This window comes from Nanorana parkeri, unplaced genomic scaffold (genome assembly GCF_000935625.1).
Source record: "Nanorana parkeri isolate BGI_ZX_2015 unplaced genomic scaffold, ASM93562v1 scaffold89, whole genome shotgun sequence".
Taxonomy (NCBI): domain Eukaryota; kingdom Metazoa; phylum Chordata; class Amphibia; order Anura; family Dicroglossidae; genus Nanorana; species Nanorana parkeri.
The window spans coordinates 964,693-978,904 of NW_017306357.1; the positions used below are offsets into that span (position 1 = coordinate 964,693).

The window sequence follows — 14,212 nt, forward strand, 5'->3', positions numbered from 1 at the left end:
AAGCCGACCTGTGACAATGAGACTGTCACAGGTCGGCTCAGTAGATCGGGAGGTGAGGGAACATATACCGGGTTCCCTCACCTCTCAATTCTGTCACGGCTCTCTGCCGTGACAGGGGGAGGGGCTGGATTCCCCTCTCCCCGCTCCGATCTGCCAGCGCTGACTGGCGGAACGGACAGGGGAGGGGGCGGGTACAGCTGGCTCTGCCTCTAGATAGGCAGAGCCATCTGTCACTCACGCAGCTGGGCGGATCCCGTCATCTAAGTCGGTATCCGCTCCAGGTGCGGCGTCTCAGTATACCGCGAACTGTAGCTTGCGGTATACTGAGCTTAGGGTAACGGGAGGATGCTAGTTAGGGTAACGGGAGAACACAAAGGAGAACTATGAGGAAAAACACTGACACCATAGTTCTCCTTTAATAGTTAAGATACTTGAATGTATTTTTAAGATTTAAATCCTTTTGTTTTGTGTCACTTTTATTTTTAGGACATTCCTCCCAAATAAAATCGCTTCTACACCAGTCTCTCCAGTCACAGTCCTGTAGGCAACGAATAAAAGGCATGGCAGCCCCATAAAACAGCACATATTTGTTTCCACTGAGGTTGTTTTATTGTGGTCAATTTAGATGCAAATGGCACTCAGTGGAGTTGTTCCACAAGAGGGGAAACCCGGGCCAGGGGTGCGGCAGCTAAGTGCACTGAACGAAATGCACCCACGTACGTTCCCCTTCTTTGAGTCATAGGTGGTTTCAGGCTGCCCCCCCCACACACACAAACACTAGCTCAGGCCAACGCACTTTAAAGAAGCAGGTGTGATCAATATTCCGGCTTCCAGGCAGGTGAGATGTTTGTGTCATTGTAAAATCATGACAAACATTGTACGAGTCCCGTGAAAATACTTGAGCTGTGTCTTTGCTCTCTCCAAGATGTGTCCCGGGCACAAAGAGCTCTCTATTGCCAGGAATAAAAGCCGTTTTCATCACGCCAAAAGGCCAATCTGGTCGCTTGTTGCTTGAACGATGACTCTGCAGTTTTGGGGTTTTTTTTTTTTTTTTTCTTTCCTTGGCGATTGTGCAAAGAAAACAGAGTACGAGGCAGGGAGGGGGAGCGCCCGTTCTAGACTTGCAAATGCTGATATTTCCAGAAATAATCTGGGGATTTGAACTCTGATATTTGTCAGAAATCTAACGGTTTCCTGTGTGCACAGATCTAAAGAGCAACACAAGAATGCGAGCGCACGTCTACCAACACACGTGTTACTCAAGTACTGCGGGCACGGAGATTAGGTACAGGATCATCTACGCTGATCACGACTTTCGGAGACGCACGATCCACAGATACATTTATTAAACACGGATTTCAGATTTTTTGTACCTCTCCGGATTTTTTATTAACAGAAAATGTCAGAGTTTACATTAGATAAGAAAAAAAAATGAGACTTGCAAGTTACAAGAGGTTTACAAAATAATATGTCTGTCCAATCCAGGAGCCAGCAGAATCCAGGGCTGCGACTAATGATTATTTTCATAAATCGATTATTTTTTTGATTAAACTGATAAATCAGATTAAAAAAAAATTAAACGCCATCCTTAAATTTAAAATAAAATACACAAATGCAGAGTTACAAACAATGTTTACTTCAGAATAAAACTGCATGCACAATTTCTTTGCAATCGCACTGCACTGGAACGCATGGCATTGTGGTACTGTGCGTTCCAGTGCGGGCGATCTCATTGTGGGTGGGAGGGGCGTTTGGGGTGCCAATGAAATGAATGGTACTGCAACGCACCTCCCGCAGCAGAGTTTGTCAGGTCAAAACCGAAAATTACTTTTTTCCCCCACGTTTAATAATAATTGTATTGTAAGCACATGGCGCTTGAGTAGCTTCAGCCCGGGAATGACGGCTGCCAGTGGCAAGATTCTGCAGATGGCCGCTGAATGTAAGCACAGCAGGTAGTGGGCGAGTGCAAAAGCCAGCCTGCTATCGGCCAATTCAAATTGTAACAGCGGGCTGCCTATTGCACCCGCTCATTGCTGGCTGTACCCTCCTGTCAGCATGGAGCAGAGAGCTAGGGGATCCAACCAACTAATCCATAATGAGAATAGTTGACAACTATTCTCATTATTGATTAATAAATCAGTGGGTAGAAGCCCTACAGAGTTAGATCCGGTACACTTGGTGATCAGCAATCAGTTGGGTTGGACATATTCTGTCTTCTGCAATACAGATCTGTGTAAGAACATTTGTGATAAGAGCTGTTCAGCTCTACCAGACTGGAGCACTGTTTGTGGAGCACAGGAAGCAGCATTTATACTGGGAAATGGTATTTCTAAGAAAAAATTAGTCACAAATTATAACATGCGGATATAGGGCGACAGAGATAAAAAGGCATGAGACTTCAGTTGGGATATAAAGATGTCCGTAACCAACCTAAAGGGAGGTGCGTTGCAGTGCCATTCATTTCAATGGTACACCAAACGCACCTCCCACCCACAAGGTGGAACGATAGGTAACCTTAATGCCGTACTTTCCAGTGCAGAGCGATTACAAAAAATTGTATGTGCAGTTTTATTCTGAAGTAAACTTTATGTTTGTAACACTTCATTTGCGTATTTTATTTTAAATTAAGGATGGTATTTAATTTTTTAATCCGATTAATCGAAAACATAAAATCGGCCAACTAATCGATTATACAAATAATCATTAGTTGCAGCCCTTCAACTCTGGTACCTAATGGACTACACAGCCATAGTTAGACACCCTGCATAACTGTCACAGTTCAGCTGAGCTGTTACTTATAGTTCTACAAGTATATGCAGACCTCTCACCCCTGGTTCTGCAGGCATGCAGGACTGTGCTGTCGCTTGTAATTCTCCAGGCATATGCTCTGTACCCGACTTGCCCTTGCACTAGTCTGGCAGCTTTAAGAGTCAGCCGACCTCTCCTGCTGCTTCTTATACAGCTTCTCAGCCAATCAGTGCAGTTTGCTTATGGTCAATCCTGTGGATTCTCCTTCTTGCTCACTCTATTTAAACCCATGGCAGCGAACAGCATGCTGCCCAAGCAACGATTTCCTAAGCTAGAGGCCGAGCCCCCTGGTTGCTATTGAACCTGAATTCCTTGGAAGTTATCTGTGTACCGATCTTTGGCATGTCCATGGAAATCCCAGCCTTCAGTCTGTCCCTATCTTTTGGATATTCCCTGGAAATCCCAGTCTCCAGTGTGTCCCTATCCTTTGGTTTGTCCCTGACCTTTCTTTTGTCTGTTGTATGTGTGGCTGCAACCTGTCCAGTACTCTGGCCTTGTCAAGCATTTTTGGCTGTTAGGTGAGTAAGGCGAACCTGGGGAACCTGTGACATGGGGTCAACACGCAGCCAAGTCCATCTCTGCAATCAGGAGCTCTGCTGAACACCTGCTGGCCCTTAGATTCCACATCCAAGGGGGCCCCCATGCCACCTGCCTATCATTGCAGCACCCTGCCTTGTACCTTGACCTACCAGCATAATCTGTCACATTCAGTTCCCCTGCTCTGTACCCTGCTTCCCCCGAAAATAAGACCTCCCCCGAAAATAAGACCTAGTACCATTTTTGAGAATTGCTAAAATATAAGACCTACCCCGAAAATAAGACCTAGTTGTGACCATTCCCAGGGCCGGTGGTAGCATAAGGGGGAACTTGAAGAGCCGCGGGAGAGGCAGGAGAGAATCAGCAGTGCCAACGAAGCCAGCTCTAAAGGAAACGAGGCGGCACCGGAGGGAGCAGAGCCGCATAAGCCGATGCCTCCTCTATAGCGCCCGCTCCTGTCACAGGCGGAGTGATACCAAATGCACTCCGCCTGTGAGGAATCGATAGTGAAATCGCGCTTCACTCATTCTGGTTACCAAATTGCTCTTGGAAAGGTACGGCACCCCTGATTGCCCTGATCACCCTATTCTTAATTAAGCCATTTTGGATGATTTAAATTTGGATTGACATTAACTTTGGAGTGTTGTACATTAAAAAAAAAATAAGGCCTACCCCGAAAATAAGACCTAGTGCGTTTTTTTGAGCCAAAAAAAATATAAGACAGTGTCTTATTTTCGGGGAAACACAGTAGTACTTCAGCTCTGGGAGTTGTCAGCCTACACTGCTTGCACCCTTTTTTCTAGGTGTCCCTGGCAGTGTAGCAGGAGGGTCCACAGTCCTGATTCCAGTTTATACCTGGGGCTCACAGGTGACATCTGTGACACCTATCTGTGACAATAACTAATCAAACAGAATCGTCTGACTGCAGATCTATTTCCAAAATTTCAACTAATCTTTTAATTCTAATTATCCCCTTTTAACAAGTTGTACATGGTGGAGACCATCTGTGCTTCTTATAACCATTTTTTTTCTTCGATCTACACAGTGTGGAGAAGAGATAGAACTTCCGTCGGGTCTGCAGTTCTATCTGTGTCAGCACTGCGGAAGATTTTTTCACACTTCCTGTCCCAGTGACATTGATCATCAAAAAAAGGAAATCTCAAAATACGATCACAGAAAGTGAGCAGACGCTTTGTAACAAAAGAGACATAAAAACAAATCCAAGTAAAAAAAGGAAATTCAGTTTTAAATGTAAGCAAAATTCACTTCAACAGATCATGTCCTGTTTTCTCTTCAAAATATTCAATCCACAAATATTAGATACCTGTGAAACCTGTCTCTATGACCCCAGAAGAAGAAACACTGCAAGGGTAAAATGGTTGTCTTTACCCAGAGTACATTCAAAGTGGTTTTACTTTAACTTATCCCTCGCTCCCACAGGCTTCTCCTCTCTGTGTGGCCAGTCCCCCAAAGCCTCCTCTATTCACTGCTCCATCCATCGGTCTGACATTATCACGTATAATCCAGAACCAGATGTCCTGCGTTATAAGTGAGGATACTGAGCAGGGCTGCAACCAACTAATCGATTAATCAATAATGATAATAGTTGTCAACTATTCTCATTATCGATTAGTTGGTTGGATCTCCTAGCTCTCTGCTCCATGCTGGAAGGAGGGCACAGCAAGCAGTGGGCAGGTGCAATAGCCAGCCCGCTATTGGCTATTGCAATTTGAGATAAATAGATAGATTTTGGCCTGACAAATTCTGCTGCCATTCATTCCAAAGGCACCCCAAACGTGCCTCCCCCCACTGTGTGATCGCCCGCACTTAAATGCACAGTACCGCGATGCTATTTTTTTTTTTTATCCGATTACTAGAAAAAATAAATTGCACAACTAATCGATTATGAAAATAATCATTAGTTGCAGCCCTAATACTGAGGGGGGCCCATCCACAACCCGAAACGTTGGAGGGAAGAGGACAGCAGCGGTTACCAGAGGAGCCAGGACTGAAGTGGGTAAAACTTCTTTAAGCGATACCCTAGACAAAAACAAGCATTTAAACCTTGCAAGGCAGGGAGGGGAGTCCCACTGTATGGGTAGCTTATTAATCTTCCTCCAGAGTTCAGCTTTAATCAAAAAATATTGTATTTCATCTGGAATAAAGTAGACCAGTGGTAGGCAACCTCAGCACTGCAGATGTGAAACCACAAATCCTATCATGCCTCTGGGAGTCTGCTTATTGGAATCTTGCAGTACTTAGACTTGTAGTTCCACAGCAGCTAGAGTGCCGAGGTTAACTAGCCCTGGCGTAGAGGACAGTTAAAAATTTGGGTCCGTTTTTTGCCATCTGTGCCCCATTGGGGATACTTCCCTTTGCTTCCTATCCTGTAGATATCCCCAATAGATGATGTCCCCTCTATTCCTGTTCTGGTGACAACTCAAAATGTTTAATCTTCCCTCACTTTTAGTCCCAGTGACATTGGTTACTAGGACAAATAGGGAAGGTGAATATGTTTCATGAGGACACAGACAGCAACGCAGTATGGACAGACAGCAGACACCAGCACTTCAGGGTCACATTCAAAAGTTTTACTGAAGTCCCAATGTTTCGGGGCACCTACTTTCGCTTATTGAGTCGGAGTCAGTGCAGTAGTTTCTTTAATGTAGTAGAAGCAGTAACAGGGATTCCAACTCCTGAGCACCGTATCCAAATCTCAGCCTTTCTTTTTTTTTTTTCACACTCGTAGCAAGTCGACTCCGGTGTTAAAACAGATTACTTTCAATTCCCTGCAAGCTTGCATCTCCACAATAAAACCCTTTGAAGCCGCAGCAGCTATCTTGAACTCGCCTTTATTTCCTGTCTGAATTACCTCCATCATTCACCTCTTCCCCCTGATCTGTACTATCACTGGTCCTCCTCTCACAGCTATTAGCTTTCACTGCCATCATTCATTTTGTTTTTGAGCTTTGAGTGAAAAAATGCATCCCCAGCATCCCTTCAGACATGTCTGCAATCAGTTAATCAGCTTCCAGTGGCCAGTGGGGAGAAGCAGGCACATCTAAAGGGATCCCGGGGATGTACTCTTTTATATAATGCTTTTAAAGAATATCCGAGGCAGAAAGATTACAGGAGCGTTCTGGCCCTTCCCACTAAACTCAGTGTCAAGAGCAGCAGACAGGTCCAGGGATGACATCACTAGATCTCAAGACAGGTATTTCCTTAAAACAAAATGACTGGATTGAAACATTTTAATTGCATGTTAATGAAGAGGGGGAAAGACAAGGGAAAGAGCTATTTGTGTGCACTACACTTCAGTGTTAACTCGCCAGCATCCACCAGAAACAGACATATTTGTTATGCTGGTCTGACCCTTTAATTCTGGTTGGTTACGATGGGTTACTGAGCTTGGCACATCACAGCCATTTGTATTACATCATTAAATTCATTATCCAAATCAGAAGTTTAAAAAAAAACTTACTAATAAATCCCAGTTGTTCTGTTCCAGCAGTGTGATGGCTTCATCAATATTCTCGATGCCAGTGCACGCCTAGAAGAAGAGAAAAGAATACAAAGAGTTACAGACGGCTGAACTCTCTAGTTTCAGGCTGGCAGCAGAACTTTATGAGTACAGCACAGATCCAGGTAATGTTTTACCAATCTCTGAACTACATGTGAACTCTAGCCCCATACAGCCAGCAGAGTACAACGTCTCCCGCTTTTCCAGCAAAAAACTTCAATACTGGAAACTCTTTTTTGAAGGGAAAGTATAGAATCCATTTTGTGCAATTATGAATGTGTATAAAGAACTTTGCCAACCAAAAATAAAAAACCTTTTGGGAGCTTTTTATTGGGGAACAGACTTAACAGGCCCAATAAAACTACTGGTGGACATTTGTGCAAAAAAAGTTACAAATTGCGACCAGCTGTTACATACAGGTGAAACACACATAATTAGAATATCGTGCAAAAGTTCATTTATTTCACTAATGCAACTTAAAAGGTGAAACTAATATACGAGATAGACTCATTACATGCAAAGCAAGAAGCAAGATAGTTCAAGCCGTGATTTGTCATAATTGTGATGATTATGGCACACAGCTCATGAAAACCCCTCTCGATCCTGTCACCTCTCGATCCTGTCACAGCTCTCTGCCGTGACAGGGGAGGGGCTGGATTCCCCCCTCCCAGCTCCGATCCGCCAGCGCTGACTCGTGGATCGGACGTGGGAGGGGGCGGGTACAGCTGGCACTGCCTCTAGATAGGCAGAGCCAGCTGTCAGTCACGCAGCTGGGCGGATCTAGACATAATTGTCGGGATCCGCTTCAGCTGCGGCGTCTTAGCATACCGCAAGCTGTATACTGAGCCTAGGGTGATGGGAGGACGCTAGTTTGTGTCCTCCCGTTACCCTAAGGAGAACTATGGGGAAAAGCCTTAACCCCATAGTTCTCCTTTAAGGTCTTCTCCCCGCTCATGTAAAAATGCTTAATAGGGAAGAAAAATGCTCACCTTATGCCCCCAGCCTTCACTTGCTTCCTACTTGCACTAGTGACATCACTTACTGATCCCGGGAAAGTGGAGCATCCCAAATCTCACATGTTCCCGCTTTGTGCACGATATAGTATCCTAAGTTTTCTCAAAATCCCCCTCGGTTTTTTTTTCCCTTTCACTGAGCATTTTACCATTTTTCCTTTTTTTTTTTCCCTTCCTTACACATTTTCCTTTAAAGGTCAGCTTTAAAAAACTGCAGGCAAAAGTGTTATTAACCCTCGCAAAGGGGCTGCCCCTGCACTGCAGGGGTTAAGTGCTCGTTTTACTCACCCGAACTGCTGAGCCGACTCCTGGCTCCGTGCTTCTCTCAGCATTGGAATGTTCTGCAGCATCCTCGCGTCTATACACTGTGTATAGAATGTGATGATTTACAGGACCTGCTACAGCAGAAGGGGGACCAAGGCTCCAGGGACTGGTCTATGAGCAAGCTGGCTCCGAGGATCCTTAGACTGCAGCAGAGGGGAAGAGAGGCTCCAGGGACTGGTCTATGAGCAAGCTGGCTCCGAGGATCCTTAGACTGCAGCAGAGGGGAAGAGAGGCTCCAGGGACTGGTCTATGAGCAAGCTGGCTCCGAGGATCCTTAGACTGCAGCAGAGGGGAAGAGAGGCTCCAGGGACTGGTCTATGAGCAAGCTGGCTCCGAGGATCCTTAGACTGCAGCAGAGGGGAAGAGAGGCTCCAGGGACTGGTCTATGAGCAAGCTGGCTCCGAGGATCCTTAGACTGCAGCAGAGGGGAAGAGAGGCTCCAGGGACTGGTCTATGAGCAAGCTGGCTCCGAGGATCCTTAGACTGCAGCAGAGGGGAAGAGAGGCTCCAGGGACTGGTCTATGAGCAAGCTGGCTCCGAGGATCCTTAGACTGCAGCAGAGGGGAAGAGAGGCTCCAGGGACTGGTCTATGAGCAAGCTGGCTCCGAGGATCCTTAGACTGCAGCAGAGGGGAAGAGAGGCTCCAGGGACTGGTCTATGAGCAAGCTGGCTCCGAGGATCCTTAGACTGCAGCAGAGGGGAAGAGAGGCTCCAGGGACTGGTCTATGAGCAAGCTGGCTCCGAGGATCCTTAGACTGCAGCAGAGGGGAAGAGAGGCTCCAGGGACTGGTCTATGAGCAAGCTGGCTCCGAGGATCCTTAGACTGCAGCAGAGGGGAAGAGAGGCTCCAGGGACTGGTCTATGAGCAAGCTGGCTCCGAGGATCCTTAGACTGCAGCAGAGGGGAAGAGAGGCTCCAGGGACTGGTCTATGAGCAAGCTGGCTCCGAGGATCCTTAGACTGCAGCAGAGGGGAAGAGAGGCTCCAGGGACTGGTCTATGAGCAAGCTGGCTCCGAGGATCCTTAGACTGCAGCAGAGGGGAAGAGAGGCTCCAGGGACTGGTCTATGAGCAAGCTGGCTCCGAGGATCCTTAGACTGCAGCAGAGGGGAAGAGAGGCTCCAGGGACTGGTCTATGAGCAAGCTGGCTCCGAGGATCCTTAGACTGCAGCAGAGGGGAAGAGAGGCTCCAGGGACTGGTCTATGAGCAAGCTGGCTCCGAGGATCCTTAGACTGCAGCAGAGGGGAAGAGAGGCTCCAGGGACTGGTCTATGAGCAAGCTGGCTCCGAGGATCCTTAGACTGCAGCAGAGGGGAAGAGAGGCTCCAGGGACTGGTCTATGAGCAAGCTGGCTCCGAGGATCCTTAGACTGCAGCAGAGGGGAAGAGAGGCTCCAGGGACTGGTCTATGAGCAAGCTGGCTCCGAGGATCCTTAGACTGCAGCAGAGGGGAAGAGAGGCTCCAGGGACTGGTCTATGAGCAAGCTGGCTCCGAGGATCCTTAGACTGCAGCAGAGGGGAAGAGAGGCTCCAGGGACTGGTCTATGAGCAAGCTGGCTCCTAGGATTGGGATTGAGTAGAACTTTTTTTTATTTTATAGTACCTAGACAAAAAGGAGCACTTAACCCTTGCAGCACGGGAGTAGCCCCACTGCAAGGTTTAAGAAAAATTCTGCCCAGAGTTCTGCTTTAAATTTTTTTAATATGCATCTTTCACATTGTTACATGTTTGCTTTTCCAGACTTCTGTTAATGTAATGTAACATCGAGAGATATTGATAAGCAACTAGAGGGAGCTCTTCACTGGTTGGGTAAAGTTACTTGCTCCCCTCTTACTAATTGTTTGTCATTATATTAAATACAGAAATGAGCAAGTAACCTGCATGACAACGATATGTGTCGTTTCAGATTTACTAATGATTTGTTTTCTTTCAAAATGAGAATGCATACAAACAACTACACGTCACCCCCCAACCTTTATTATATATAGTCAAAGGTTACACGCTTACACTAGCAGGATTTAAAAACAAATTGTTCACTTTCTTGTGAATGATTATTTCACGGGACTAAAAGGGCATTTTGATATTTATCTGAAATTCCTCTTTAATGTCCACAATACACAGGAAATGTTGGCTATGTGACAGGAAATGAGCTACGAAAAGATAGATTCTTTGTACCCATAACACCCATATGCTATTTTGCGCATAGGACATGACACGCCTCTGAGCTCAGTACTGGGTTTCCTCATCATCACTCGTTATTCCCGAAAAACTACCCAACCCAAATATCTTTGCAGTGCTTCAAAAAACTTGTATTATCTTAAAGTGGAACTCCAGACAAACTATTTTTTAGTATTATTATTGTGTAAACTAAAAGTTCTCTCTGCTGATGTGTATGCAAAGTCAGGATCGCTGCTCTGTTCTTCACAATCTATACTTTCATTCTCGCTGGATCTTGCATCTCCCGCTATACTTTCAGCCCGCTGGTGACATGAGAGCTGCGGCTCTCATACACGGAAGCCCAAGTCTTGTTCATCTACCGCCATCAGCTCTTGGCCAATCACAGACAATGTTTTCTAAAAATATTTCAGATTACACAGTGTTCTGTAAATGAATTGGGCAGATAAGCAAAAGTTGCACTTTCCATGTACGGGAGCCGTAATATATATATATATATACACACACACACACTTAAGAAAAATGTAAAGGTTACCAATAAGATAACCTGTGTTTCTATGTGCTGGCTATTGCACCAGCCCCCTACCTGCTGTATTTACATTCAGCTGTCGTCTACATTTTTGGTTTCGGCCTGACAAATTCTGCTGCGGGAGGTGGGTTGCAGTGTCGTTTATTTCAATGGCACCCAAACGCGCCTCCCACCTACAGTGTGATCGCCCGGCACCGGAACACACGGTACCGCAATGTCGTGCGTTCCAGTGCAGTGCAATTGCAAAAAATTGTGCATGCCGCTTTATTCTGAAGTAAACTTTATGCTAGTAACACATAATTTGTGTATTTTATTTTAAATTAAGGATGCCATTTAGTTTTTTTAATCCGATTAATCGGGGGTGGGGGGAATGGCCAACTAATCGATTATGAAAATAATCATTAGTTGCAGCCCTACTAACAAGCGCCCTCTAGTGGCAGAAGCTAGTAGATTCTTCATTATAGAAAAATATGTACACTGGGAGGCTACAGGGCGTGGGGTTTAAAACAAGCTGCTGGCTTCAACACAGGTACCCCCGGCTTCAGCACCGGTACCTCATCTTCTATTCACTGGTTTCACAGGATTGCTGGATGCAAATGGAAATACAGCTCCAATTTTGGCAGCGATTTACAGCTGGAACAGTTCTGCTCTATCTGGAGCCAGCTGTCAATCAGGTGGCGGGGTGGATCCCGTTCTGGCTGCAGTGCGGCTCTGCATATACGCTGAGTTTAGGGTCACGGGAGGACTTTAGGAAATATCCTCCTGTAACCCTAAAGAGACCCATGGCCAAAAAAAGGTTGAGCCATAGTTCTATTTTAAGCACCATAATGATTGTTTCTCCCTTTCTGTCACCGACCAGCAATAGTTAAAATACATTCCAACACAAAAAAGTGCAAAAGCAAAAAAAAAAAAAAGAAGTGTAAAAAGAGAGAGAACAGAGGATAATGATTTCAATTTGAAAACAGCCTTGTGGGCCAGAAACTCTTCATAAAAGTTCATAGATACGAACCGCCAAAGCTCGGAAAACAAAAGGTGTACTGTGCGCAGACATCAGAACATACAGCGCTCTCCAAGAAACGCTGCCCGCTCTGTAAAACAAACCGACTTATCGCTGAGCTGCTAGCAAAAAAGACATTATCAGCTCCCTGAGACAGAAGCAAGTCAGAATGACGGTCCTCCGGTAATAAATCACAAGACGGGAGACTGTGAACAATACTTCTCACGTCTAAGATCACACAACATAACACCCCAGAGCCATTTCGTGGCCGGCAAGGGGCTGAGTTTATACAACAGATCCAAGTGAAATAAAAAAAAGTAACGCTCTCAGAAAAAGTGAACGTGTAATCGTTTCAGCTCTAGCTGCGCCTTATATTGCATTCATCTCTAAGGCTGGGCACACACCTTACAACCATCGCAAGACTTTTGTCTTGCGATGGTTGTAAGGTACTTTAAAAAACGCACGATCTGCCTATCTTGCATAGGCAGATCGTACGTGCGATGATCACAAGCCACGCCCCCTGAGGGGTGGGCTTCCGATGACCGCAATGCCGAACCGGCAGTGTGCGCTTGTGCGGCTGTTATCGTACGGACATGCCACAAACCCGCCGAACATCGTACGATGCTCGGCGGGTTTTCGAACATGGCCGTAAGTTTAAAGTCGTGCGACCTTACAGTAGTAGAGGTCGCACGGCTTCCACACACCTTACGATAATCGTACGATCGCGGGATTTCACGCGATTATCGTACGATTATCGTACGATTATCGTAAGGTGTGTGGGGACCTTAACACATCCTAATGCCAAATAAAATAATGACCACAAAAGACAGCCAAGGCCAGGTGCGCGATCCATGATCGCGCAGCAACCGTTCACCATACCACAGGGATTGCCATGCGGTCAGGGAGTCGCCCATCACGCTGGTGGTGCCATTATTTTCTAATGGCGCACAAGTCACGCCGAGCAGATTGCGCGGTTTCCCACTGTAAAACAGCCGCGCGTCGTGTGTCAAAAAAAGGTACATGTACCTTTTTTCTGCGATTGCAGCGTGGATGTAACCTCATTGACATCAATGGGGCACCGCGGCAACCGCTGTGTGCAACTGCACACGATCCTGGTCTCTGGAAGTACATCCTGGATCGCCCAGGTCTGCACCAGCCCTGAAGCTTCTATTTCGCACAGCTGGCTTTATAATGGAAACATGAACTTACACCACCGGACCACTTGTAGGAGGTATAGAGCTTCACTGGTGCACCAGCCAAACAAAAAGGTCAGCCATAGCCGACCTCAATCAAAAAATGCTACCCGACTGGATGTCTCTGGATTTTAATATCTGCTTAGTCAAAGACCTAAAGAAGTATTTAGCAACTACCCCAGCACCATTGAAGTCATTGGGTAGCTCTATAACCACCCGAATGCTTGTATGATGATGAGGAAGTATGTACCCCAAACCCCCTTGTGCCTTTTATGTGCTGGGTGAGCCCCAGTTATTTACTAGTGTGCCTTCAAATTAGTGGATGAGCCCCACTTCTCTTGCAGTTTATTTTTATTGTCATGCCTGACCCCGTTGCTACGCCTGCCACCCCTCCAGCTGAAATGCAAGCCTGGATTCAGGCGGCCGTTTGAGAGGCTTTGGCTACTGCCTTGCCTCCTAAAATTGCCTGTGAACCCCCTCAGGCCTGTACCGCCCATTCTGATGCGGAGTCGGATGACTCATTCCCCAAGTTTTTGGGGACTCTCGCAGAGTGGGTAGGCGCCCCTGGAAAGGGTCCAGTAAATCGGCAAACCAAGGCAAGGGCCTTGGTAAACTAGCTAAATGCTCCTCAGTCCCTGCTTCGACGGGACAGTTATCTCATGCTACCACCTCGGGAAAGCCCATCCTCACTCCTCTCAGGAGGCCTTGGAAACCCAAATCACCATTGGGTAGTGACGCGGGTGAGCCCTGCAGTGTTAGAGAACTATGGGGTTAAGGCTTTTCCCCATAGTTCTCCTTAGGGTAACGGGAGGACACAAACTAGCGTCCTCCCGTCACCCCAGGCTCAGTATACCGGGAGCTGTAGCTCCCGGTATACCGAGATGCCGCAGCTGAAGCGGATCCCAACAATTGTGCCGGGATCTGCCCAGCTGTGTGAGTGACAGCTGGCTCTGCCTATCTAGAGGCAGAGCCAGCTGTACCCGCCCCCTCCCCCGTCCGTTCCGCCAGTCAGCGCTGGCAGATCGGAGCGAGGAGGGGGGAATGCAGCCCCTCCCCTGTCACGGCAGAGAGCAGTGACAGGATCGAGAGGTGAGCGAACGCCGGTATGTGTTCGCTCAC

The 14,212-nt window shown here is 46.7% G+C and overlaps 1 protein-coding gene across 2 annotated transcripts in view; it reads right to left on the reverse strand.

Annotated features, from left to right (window-relative positions):
* The window catches only part of FAF1 (Fas associated factor 1), a 218,339-nt gene that overhangs the window by 174,653 nt on the left and 29,474 nt on the right, over positions 1 to 14,212 (reverse strand). For both annotated transcript variants that reach the window (XM_018552460.1, XM_018552459.1), the window contains exon 2: positions 6,827 to 6,895. In XM_018552460.1, the coding sequence (XP_018407962.1) occupies positions 6,827 to 6,895 (69 nt within the window). The remainder of the gene's footprint in view (positions 1 to 6,826; positions 6,896 to 14,212) is intronic.